The following is a 12,436-nucleotide window of genomic DNA, read 5'->3' on the forward strand; positions in this document are numbered from 1 at the left end:
ACACACATACACACACACACACACACACACACACACACACACACACACACACACACACACACACACAGAAACACACATTCACACGCATACACACATACACACACACACACACACACACACACACACACAGAAACACACATTCACACGCATACACACACATACACACACACACACAGAAACACACACACTCACACACACAGACACACACACACAGAGACACACACACAGACACAGACACACACACAGACACACACACACACAGAATCACACATACACACGCATACACACACACACACACACACAGACACACACACACACACACACAGACACACACACAGAGACACACACACACACACAGAAACACACACACTCACACACACAGAAACACACACACTCACACACACAGACACACACACAGACACAGACACAAACACAGACACACACACCCTCACACACACACATACACACACACTCACACACATACACACACATACAGACACACACACATACACACACATACATACACACACACAGACACACACACAGACACACACACATACACACACAGACACACACAGACACACACACAGACACACACAGAAACACACACACACACACACACACACACACACAGACACACACACTGTTCACACATACATACACACACACAGACACACACAGACACACACACACACACACACACACACACTGTTCACACATACATACACACACACAGACACACACTGTTCACACACACACACACACACACACACACACACACACACACACACACACACACACACTGTACACATGATTCTTTTATAATGTCGGTAATTGGCGGGAAGAGTTTCCAAATGATGCCTCTTTTGAGAATTCCTTGGTCTGTGGTCTGTGGTCTGAAATTGAACCATGGTTAGTGTTTCCTTGTTTGATGTCAGTGCGGTCGTTCCTTAAAATTAGAGGCTGCTCTTTCAGAAACTGTCATGTTTTTCGAATTGCTGCAAAGGGCCTTGACCTGGAACTCATTATACGGCACACACACGATGATTTTTTTAGTCAGATGTTTGTCAGTAGTCGTTGCGTTGGTCATTCTTGCATCATGGTGTTAGCAGTGTTTTGTGTACAGACGTGTTTATGTCTATATCTTTCTGACTGTCAGATTACGATATGTTATCAGGTAACATATCTTTTCTTTTTTTCTTTCTTTTTTTTTTTTTTTTATGGATGCTATAAATTGGACGACAGCACTGCGGAATTCTTGATTCTGATTGGTCAGAAGGTTTTCTACAACAGCAGCTCCGAGAGTAATTCACAAGTTTATATCAATGAGCTTCTTCTAATACGTTCTTGTTTCTATAGTAACAGCTGACAGGGGGAGTAGTATGGCAGACACTCAATATAAACAGATATTGTTGAGAAATGTTGTGTAATAATTAATCTAGACTAGAAAATGAAAAGTTTGTGTTTTCTGTTCTGCAGTTGACGCTGCAGGCTTAGTGGCGAACCTGACGGTATGTAAATCACACATCTTCATCTCTGTACTGGCCTTGAATCCACAACAGAAAACTCAAGCAGTCTAGGTTTGGAGGATGACACTGCTGATCTAAAATGAATATGTGTGAAGAATGCTCTGTGAGTGTATTTATGATGTAAATGTGTTTGGTGTGTAGTGTAAGAAACCTGATCAGAAGATAAAGCCCTACCTCAAACCTCACCTGCCCAAACGCTTCCACTACGCACACAGCAGACGCATTGAGGACGTCAACGTGCTTGTCGACTCACTCTGGCTATTCGAGAGGTACAATGAGCCTACGTCACACCCCTCCTCTGCCTGTACGTGTGAGAATGTATATAATGTAATGTTTGTCTTCTGTAGCTATCCAGGTTCTCTCAGTTTTTGCTCAGGTGGAAATCATGGATATGACAACGATGACCCTAGCATGCAGGTGTGTGTGTGTGTGTGTGTGTGTGTGTGTGTTCTCATGCGTCGAGCACACTATCAGACCTTCTCGTGCTCTCAATCTACTTCTTTAACTACCTCACTCTCGTTCTCACATCCTCCATTCTAGGCAATGTTTCTTAGTTATGGTCCCAAGTTCAACTTTCAGACTGAGGTCGAGCCGTTCTCCAACATCGAGCTCTACAATCTTATGTGTGGTGAGTTTGTTTGTTTGTCTGTTTGTTTTCATTCCATTAAGCAATCCATTAAGGTCCACTCACTATCATTGTGTACTTCGCTGCATTTTTATTACTGTATATCTATTGATAAGTATTGTATTTTATGCTACAGCTATTAGCACTATTCCCATTTGGTAAACAGATCTCAGGAGAAATTAATAAAAGTTCATAAACAGCACTTAAAACATACCCACATATACGTATACTGTAAGTATACAGTAAGTATAAGTACACCCATTTTGAACTACTTAATAAAGTAGAATTCCTGAGATAAAACTACTCAGTTACAGTAATAAGAGTATTTAGTAATGCGTTACGTTATACTCCTGAACATAGCAGCTGTAAAAATAAAAATGAAAAAAATCTTCCGTTTGCCTTATGAACAAAATGAACAGACAACGGCCCGTTTGTTTTGAGAGACTGTGGAGAAAAGTACGTGGTTACCTTATGGTTCAACACCAAAGTGCATGGAAAACAACGTAATCCAAGTACAAGCGAGTGTGTAGCTTATATACATGATTTACAAAGAGAGCACTAAGCTGGAATACACAAAGTTGCAGATGTACTGCCATTGATGTTTATAATACAATCACATCAGTCCCAATGTCAAATCCAGGGGTCACCAGGTTGTCTTCTGGGATATCTGAAACATATAGTACAGAGAGAGAGAGAGAGAGAGAGAGAGAGAGAGAGAGAGAGAGAGAGAGATGCACACAGACCTAAAATTGTATGATTTTTAAGGTATACACACACACACACCTACTGTATAATCCCATGCACCAGACAAAACTGTGACCTACCCTAAATGTTTGAAGGCCTGGGGCAGTCTGACATTTTATAATACTATATATACACAGTAATTCGGAAAATGACAGCCCTTCCTCAACCGAAAAGGGTTTCTTACTTCAAATAACTCAAATAAGTAAAGTTTTCAAATACAAGAAGTAAAGTTCTAGCGTTTTAAACTCCGCTTTCCCCCAAAAGTAGAAAGGGAGGAAGGATATTATTCTGACTGAGGCGTAAGAGCATCACAGACATGTCGATTCTCATTACAAAATGTATTGACTGGAACCTCACTTTTGTCTTTCTCTTTCATTTGGTCTTTGTGACAGAATTTAGTCACAGCAGCATCAGATGCTGAAGGAGAACGTGTTTGTCTTCAGGCACAGCTTTCCAAACATTACTTTTCCAACCAACAGATGCTTGTCAAACAAAAATCAAACAAAAAACCGAAGGCTGTGACGGTCAAAGTCTCCGGAAGAGCTGTGCCGTATTCTCCATAATGACACAATTTCCTTATAAAACTGCAAAAACCGTACCTCTGCATTATTAAAGGGCTATACCAAGGGTCTTTATGCCATATATTGATTTTGTTTACAGTTTACTACTCATTATATTCAATAGACGAACATTTACTTTCATTATTTTTGCAGGTATCTTTGCTTTACAGCGTTTCTTTACATGTTTCTAAGACTTTTGCGCAGTCCTGATTATAATCCGGAGTGGGGATGAAATCAGCAGAAGACGTTGTAAACAGGCGTACAATTTATAATCATTCTCCAAAAAAGGAAAATTAAACATCAGTGATTAAGGCTATGGAAAACAGGAACAAAAACTTAAAGATCATGAAATTTGGACCAGGAAACCAAACAGCACAAGGGTCTTATTGGGGCGTTTACATGGCAAAAAAAGCGCTATATTTTGTTGGTTTGTACATCACAATACTGGTTCAAGAGTGCTGGAAACATCTGGCTTTCTTTGTGCATCCTAAGATGATGATTTACAGTGTTCCTCAGAAATTTGCAGAAGCCAGTTTATTTTCCTCCTGTAGTGATTGATATTTTGATCTTTGCTGTGGTTTGTGGTGCATATTAATCACTCTTGAATTGTTTTGAAGTCAAAAATGTTTGCAGGTGTACAGAGACAAGACATGACAGAGCTCTAAGCAAAACATTGTAATTAACCAGAAAGGCTTTTGTTTTTTAATGTGAGTACTAAATTCACAAGTAGCCAAGTAATCCTGACTAACTAAATAAATACATGTGTAAACCTCAAAACACATGGAAACAAAGGATCTAAAGAATGTGTGGCATGGTGGGGATGAGTCAAGACCCATTCAGTTCTAATACAACTGCTACTACTACTACTACTACTACTACTAATAATAATAATAATAATAATAATAATAATAATACAACAACTACTACTACTAATACTACTACTACTACTACTACTACTAATAATAATAATAATAATAATAATACAACAACTACTACTACTAATACTACTACTACTAATAATAATAATAATACAACAACTACTACTACTAATACTACTACTACTAATAATAATAATAATACAACAACTACTACTACTAATACTACTACTACTACTACTACTAATAATAATAATAATAATAATAATAATAATAATACAACAACTACTACTACTAATACTACTACTACTAATAATAATAATAATACAACAACTACTACTACTAATACTACTACTACTACTACTACTACTACTAATAATAATAATAATAATACAACTACTACTACTACTACTACTACTACTACTAATAATAATAATAATAATACAACAACTACTACTACTAATACTACTACTACTACTAATAATAATAATAATAATACAACAACTACTAATACTACTACTACTACTACTACTACTACTACTACTACTAATAATAATAATAATACAACAACTACTACTACTAATACTACTACTACTACTACTACTAATAATAATAATAATAATAATAATACAACAACTACTACTACTAATACTACTACTACTACTACTACTACTACTACTAATAATAATAATAATACAACAACTACTACTACTACTACTACTACTACTAATAATAATAATACAACTACTACTACTAATACTACTACTACTACTAATAATAATAATAATAATAATAATAATACAACAACTACTAATACTAATACTACTACTACTACTACTACTACTACTACTAATAATAATAATAATAATAATAATACAACAACTACTACTACTAATACTACTACTACTACTACTACTACTACTACTACTACTAATAATAATAATAATAATACAACAACTACTACTACTAATACTACTACTACTACTACTACTCCTACTACTACTACTAATAATAATAATAATAATAATAATAATAATAATAATAATAATACTAACACAACTACTACTAATACTATTACTAATACAACTACGACTACTAATACTAATACAACTACTACTCCTACTAATACAACTACTACTACTACTACAACTAATAATAATAATAATAATACTAATACAACAACTACTACTACTACTACTACTAATAATAATAATAATAATAATAATAATAATAATAATAATAATACAACTACTACTACTACTACTAATACAACTACTACTACTACTGCTACTACTACTCCTACAAGAAATAGTAAATACCAGGTTCCTATTTTTTTGGTTTGTGTGTTTGTGTGTTTGTGTGTGTGTGTGTGTGTGGGGGGGGGGGGGGGGGTTTAGGGGGGTTCAGATTAGTGTCGGAGAGTGGACACATTAGTCATAACCCAACTAACAAGAAATATGTAACTACATTTTAAAAATAAAGTGTTTGTTGAACACGTTTAGCTCCTTTTAATGTTATTCTTCAAAGCTGCTTAATTTAAAGAGTAGCAGGAATACTGGTTAACATTCAAACATTTTAACGTCTACACTATGAACGTTTTTAGTCATTCGGCTCTTTTCGCAGTTTTCTTGTCTACTAGCAGTAAACCAATGCATCATGGAGTCAGAAATACGTTTTCCCAAGTGCTTTGAGTTGCTATTTCTAGACAATTATTTCACATTCTTCTCTGCTTTTGTGATACAGATGTATTAGAAATCACTCCAGCACCAAATAATGGGAGTCATGGAAGCCTGAACCATTTGCTGCGCTCTCCACCCTACAAACCTCAACCTCCAGTGGAGCAGAGTGCACCGGGACAGTGTCCCCTAACCAGCCTGGAGCCCACCGACCCGCTCGGCTGTTCCTGCCATGCCCTGGTACACACTCATATATCACAATAATTCCTCACACCGATAGTGGCTTGTCCATAGGGGCAGGTGAAGCAAAGCCCAACCATATACATATCATCTGCACAACAAATGTTAATCTTCATAAAGTCGCCAATTCCATGCATTTTAAATTCCACTGAAATACTAACTAAATCCTTTGAGTGACCAATAATTTAGAAAAATGTTGCTATTTGACAAATATAAGACGATGCTCACCTTTCTAGATGTTGCAGTACAGTCACTGCCCCACCAAGCTTCCATACAGTTCTTATTGCACCTGGTGGTCAAAAATAGGAACTGCAGCAAGCACTACTAAATGGCCATGGAGGCAGAAATCACACTGCTCTTAGATCGCTCCTTTTGTGTACGAGTAGGGTAGTGGCAGTGCACAGGACAGTTTGCCTCACATACTGTCATAATCGAATCGCACACATGTAGTGAGAAATGCTATGATGTCAACTCATCTCTAATATCACACACTAGCACGCACACTCATCCTTGCTCTCCAAGCACATTTCCTGAAATATTAGCTGAAATCCTTTGTTGTTTATAAATTAACGGTGGTGTAACTGTATGTTTTCTGTAGGGTGACTTCAATCCAAACTACCTCCTCAACCTGTCTGACACGGAAGGTAATAATTATTGTGTGTATTTTGCATAGATATATATATAGTAGAGACCAAGACCGGTGACAGAGGGTGTGTGATTGAGTTTAAATTGTCTGGTAAATATGTGTGTTTACGTATTTGAGAAGGTAATATTTTTGAATTCATGATTCACCACAACAGGGATGTTTTGAACAACTGAGTTACCTTCCTTACTTAACTCAAATAAATAGTGCATTAGGTTCATTGTTTTAGCTACGGAATGTGGTGTTCGTTGTTTTAGCTATGGAATATGGTGTTCTGTCCCCACATTGCACCCAAAATATATTATTCAAGACTGGCCTGCAGCTTTTTTCTCTCTTGATATGTTAAACCGTGATGAGACTTGATTTTGTGCCAGCAGTATATGATGGCTTTACACTGAGTTTCGATATGTCATTCATTCACGACGTCGCCTGTCATTCATTCACGCTAATTAATCCGCCCGACAAAAATCTTTCTCCCATCAGCCAGATCGCAACTTGGCCGATGTGTGCAGTGCATCAGGAAGTGGGATTTGAAACAAGTAGCATGCACTGTAGTTAGAGCATTGAGGTGTTTTTGTGAAAGTCCAAAATGAGTAGTTGTTTTGTCTTTTATTGTTTACATTTACATTTATTCCTTTAGAAGACGCGTTTATCCAAAGCGACTTACAAATGAGGAAATACGAGCGAAGCGATATATCACGCAGGGAACAATACAAGTAGTGCTACCGTACGAGATTTATAATTGAGTTCTAGAAAAGCAAAGTGCGCAGAGTAGAAGTGTAAGAGTTTATTTATTTATTTATTTATTTATTTATTAAAAAAAAAAAATTAGGATAATGTGGTTTTGGCGTTTTAGGGGTTGGTTAGGTGTTGACGGAAGAGGTGGGTCTTTAGCTGTGTTTTGAAGATGGTGAGAGATTCTGCGGTCCGGATTGAGGTTGGAAGTTCAGTCCACCACTGAGGGACAGTTAGTGTGAAGGTTCTGGAAAGGGAGCTTGAGCCACGCTGAGTAGGCACTACTAAGCGCTGGTCATTAACCGATCGCAGGTTGCATGAGGGAACATATGTCTTCAGGAGAGTGTTCAGGTAGGGGACAGACGAAAATCTGCCGTAAGTGATGGTAAAACGATTTCTCCACCCGTGTCTGTATTGCCTAATGTGAATGTGTATTCTTGCTCGTATGCTTATAAACATAACCCATCCTTGATAGCTTCTACACATTTAATTCCTACAGATTTAATGTTTAATGTCGGTTTTTGTACTTAATTTGCTACTTGTATATCAAGTTCAATACTACGCTCACGTGGCATACCCACTGAAAACCGTTGCACCTCGCTGACCGTTGTGTATGCCCGTGTGTTTTCAGTGTCTCAGAGCAATAGCAAACACCTGCTGTTCGGCCAACCCCTAGTGCTGCAGTCCAACTCAGATTACTGTCTCCTGCACCATCACGGATTCATCAGTGCCTACAGCAAACATAAGCTCATGCCTCTCTGGAGCTCGTTCACTGTGGAGAAACAGGTGAGCGTGAAAACACACACACACATTCACAGAACAAAAAACCCCCATATAAACACTAGTATATTCGAATCTATACAGTGAGGTTGATTTGTAATGAAACCACACGTAAAGTACAAGCACACAGCTACCATGGTCATGACGTTAACTAGCCAACCGAATGTTATTAGAATATTAGATCATATATTCACGCAAAACTTTACGAAAAGATTATTAAACGAGGCGCGTTATAAGGTAAACTACGTCTTGCGTCATGTGCTCAGAACCTTGTAGGAACATTATGGTAATATAACCTTCTCAGCACATTATGAACATTATGGTAATACAACCTTCTCAGCACTTCTCAGGTGCTGAGAAGGTTATATTACCATAATGTTCCTACAAGGTTCTGAGCACATGATGCAAGACGTAGTTTACCTTATAACGCGCCTCGTTTAAAAATCTTTTCGTAAAGTTTTGTTTTGTGTGAATATTTTCGTACGTGAAAGAGCACCTCCTTATATCTTCCAGTAACGCAGCTCAACCACTGCAGTGTGTTGGCTAGCATTACCACACGGACTTTTAATAGATCATCATTATTGTCCTAATTGAGCGACAAGTTTGATCGGTCTTCATTTAAGGCCGTTTTGATTCCTTTCTTTCAATTCTGCATTATGAAGTGACAGAGTTTCGCAAAATGTTCATTAATTTGTGTGTGTGTAACTGAAAAAAAATTAGCAACTTAAACTTAAACTTAACAACGTAATCTGTATATACACTGACACATCTGTGTGACACCGGTTAGTGCAATTTTAAACAATTTCCCTTTATTATCTGTATACTATATAGTCAAAAAGTGCTAATTCTGCAAAAATGAACTTATGAACATACTGCATGAGCAACTTATGAGTATGAGAGTCATTTGTGAATTGATTATAGTTTTAGCTTCAAGTCTATTGTATCAAACCGAAGACTCGAGTGCAAACTGTTCTTAGCGATTGCCGTCCAAAATTAGGCGGAAAAGAGACAGTGTACACCGTGTGCTGAGTGCAAGCAGGGACTCTGGCAAGACTAGCTGTGACATGATAACTAAAAGGGAGCGTCAGAAGGTAACGACTAAAGCATTCGGTGTCTGAAGTGTAGACTTTTGGTTCATTTTGCTTCATTTTGACTGGATCTCGAAACTAAATGATTTAAAATTTGCATCTTAAAATCTTGTCTTTTTATTGGTTTACAGTCTTACAGGGTTAAATACATTATTACGTTTTAATGCTCTAATTGTCGCATGCCTCACTTATCACCCTCACCTGTGTCTTAATGTTTTAATGCTCTAAGCAAAGTTGAATATTTCATTTAAAAGCAAAACTCTAACAAAAGTACCAAAAATACTATGATTCACTGCAATCATGCTCAAAAAGTAACATTGCGGTGAATCACACTTACGTAACGAGAGTTTGTGTAGTTCAGTACATAAGGGTGGACCCTTGGATGAAAGCCTCCAAGCATTTTTGTAGCCATTTATTAACTTCTTGCGCCTTTCTTTTTTGGTAGGTTCTCACATTATTGAGTGTTCACAAATCTGAAGGATTTCTTTTATAATTTTTATAATATAATTTTACATTTTAGGCAGCAAAGCAGCCGGATAAATTCACCAGATAGCCTTTCTTTAGCCTGTGGAAAAACCCTGGTCTGCACTGCCAGAGCATAATTTTACCATAAAATATTTAGATATTGGTTTCATAAGAACTGTTTTCCAGAACTGCTGTGGTTTCCATAAATATGTCTGGGCAAAGATCAGTCACGCCTTGTTATTTGGATTTTCAATAATAACATCTTGCTTGGCCTTAACTTATGAAAGTCTTATCAGTTTAATATGTGGCATATGGTGCATGTTAAATCAGCACTCCAGATCTCTTCAGAACATCTTTAAGCACTTTGGATAGTATGTGAGGTTTTTTCACTGTTCCCATCAGCATATTATCTTGTCATATCATTTCCTCTAAGCTTCTTCATGATTCCATGAGCCACCACTTTCTTAAAAATATTGTGAACTTTATATTGGGAAGGTCTCTAAAGAAAGCTATTTCATCGTGAACCTTTTTATTAAAGCTGTCGTATCAAACTTTATTTGGTTCAAAATGAACCAAAATCAATTACTGAGCAAGTACAGAAAAACAAAACGGTGTTCAAAACCGTCTCTTTGCCTTATCGCAGTTCTCAGCGGTCAGCGTATAATAAGGATTTATAATTTGAGCTGTCGGGTCGGATTTCACGGAAAACGCCGGTTCGATGTCATTTGCGTGGCCTTTGCGTGGTTACGTCACGTAAAGAAGAAGAGTAGGCTACTATATTGAATATGTGGGTGCTAAGGATTGTGGAGTGTTTGTAGCTTGTCCTTACAAGACTTGCTTAGAAATTAAACTTGTCATCTAGATGACCTCTTTAAATCTGGATAGTTCTAAATGCAGTCATCGTTGACATCTGGGGAATCAGCTGTTGTCAAAACCTCGAACTGCATACAGCCAGCAGTCAAAAAGAGAAAATGCTAAAATGAGGATACGTATCGGCGAGGCTTTTGAGCTGTGGCGAAAACTCTGAGATCTGAAGGGACTGAAGACTGAAGCAGAGATGGCTTTTTTTCTGCTGAACAGGTACGACATTGCATTGGCTCAATAGGTAGCTGGCTAACATTTGCGCACTTGTTCGCTTGATTTAGCTAGGTATTTAGCTAAGTTTCCTATGGTTTTTTTGTTTTTTGCTATGGTCAGTGTGGTAAATTGCATTTATTTTCTGCTAGCTATGAGAGAGAGAGCAATTCAACTCTACTCCAAGAAAACCCTATCTACCGCCACCACTGTTGTCAAGTATTGGCGATAATATACAACACACACGAATACCTCAAACCATCAGATTCATCCACGCAGAGAAGCACTGCCAAAGCACAACCCGCATAAAAAATAACTCCACAAGTAACTTGCAGTTTTATGTTTCAAACAGAGATGGCGATAGAGAGACAAAAGTTCCGTGCTGCAGCTTTAACTAAGACAATTCTTCGTCTCCACCGAGCTTAAAATATATACAACAGAGACCATTATGTTTTTGAACCATTATGGCCATTCTTTGGTAAATTCTTGTCATGTGAGAACTGGTAGTTTATCACAGCTGAGTCTAATTACTCTACAAATGAGAGTTTAGGTCTCTTCAAGGTCGTCATTGGAACGTTGTTAGAGTTATTCATATGCTTCACAATGTAAGGTCCCATAAAAAGGAGGAACACTGATTACAGATGAACACAAATATGAGATCTGATAAGAAGGAAAAAGGTAAAATATTAGTCATACTAACTGGAATAACAATAACAAACTACAACACCATCTTTTGTGTGTGTTTGAGTGTGTATAATGTAGCTACGTGTATGAGATTAGGTTGTGATTAGGTGGTGGGGCTGTAGGATACCAATCTTTTTGTTGTTTTGAATTGAGTCACTGATGCATGTAGGTCAGGAGTTCCTAAAGTTCTGGCAAATGACCTCAAATGGACAAAGCCTTGACCAACCTACATTATGTTTCATTCCAAATTTGTCATATTTATAATAACATTTTATTATGTTAGTAAAATATGTATATGTAATATACACGACTATAACCAATTTAATATTCTTTAAAATGTCCTGACTCACATTGATTCAGTCGAGTGGGAAATATTGTATTGGTAGAAAATAAGAAAATAATCCTCACCAGGGTGAAGAGGCTTCTGGTTTATACTTGATACATTACATATGTGTGTGCTGAAGCAGCAGCAGCACATCTGGAGGATTAAACTCAACATTCACTAGACAGTACATCAGACCAGAACATCCTTGCGCATAAGTTTTCAAAATCAAAACTGTAATAAAATGCGCATCAGTTTCATACACAGTCATGTTAGACACATAAACGAGTCTGTCTCTGTCTCTGTTTAAAACTTTACGCCGCTGTTTTTTGTCATCTGAAATAAAAATAAAATAAAAACCCTGACCTTACGTCAGTAAAAGCGTTTACTAATCTA

General features: G+C 37.2%; 1 protein-coding gene across 2 annotated transcripts in view; it reads left to right on the top strand.

The window, feature by feature from the left end:
* LOC108274609 (venom phosphodiesterase 1) overlaps positions 1-12,436 on the top strand; it is a 55,621-nt gene that overhangs the window by 28,992 nt on the left and 14,193 nt on the right. For both annotated transcript variants that reach the window (XM_053686017.1, XM_053686016.1), the window contains exons 14-20: positions 1,480-1,511; positions 1,671-1,798; positions 1,877-1,946; positions 2,070-2,157; positions 6,077-6,249; positions 6,848-6,893; positions 8,259-8,413. In XM_053686017.1, coding sequence (XP_053541992.1) covers positions 1,480-1,511; positions 1,671-1,798; positions 1,877-1,946; positions 2,070-2,157; positions 6,077-6,249; positions 6,848-6,893; positions 8,259-8,413 — 692 coding nt within the window. The remainder of the gene's footprint in view (positions 1-1,479; positions 1,512-1,670; positions 1,799-1,876; positions 1,947-2,069; positions 2,158-6,076; positions 6,250-6,847; positions 6,894-8,258; positions 8,414-12,436) is intronic.

This window comes from Ictalurus punctatus, chromosome 14 (genome assembly GCF_001660625.3).
Source record: "Ictalurus punctatus breed USDA103 chromosome 14, Coco_2.0, whole genome shotgun sequence".
NCBI lineage: Eukaryota > Metazoa > Chordata > Actinopteri > Siluriformes > Ictaluridae > Ictalurus > Ictalurus punctatus.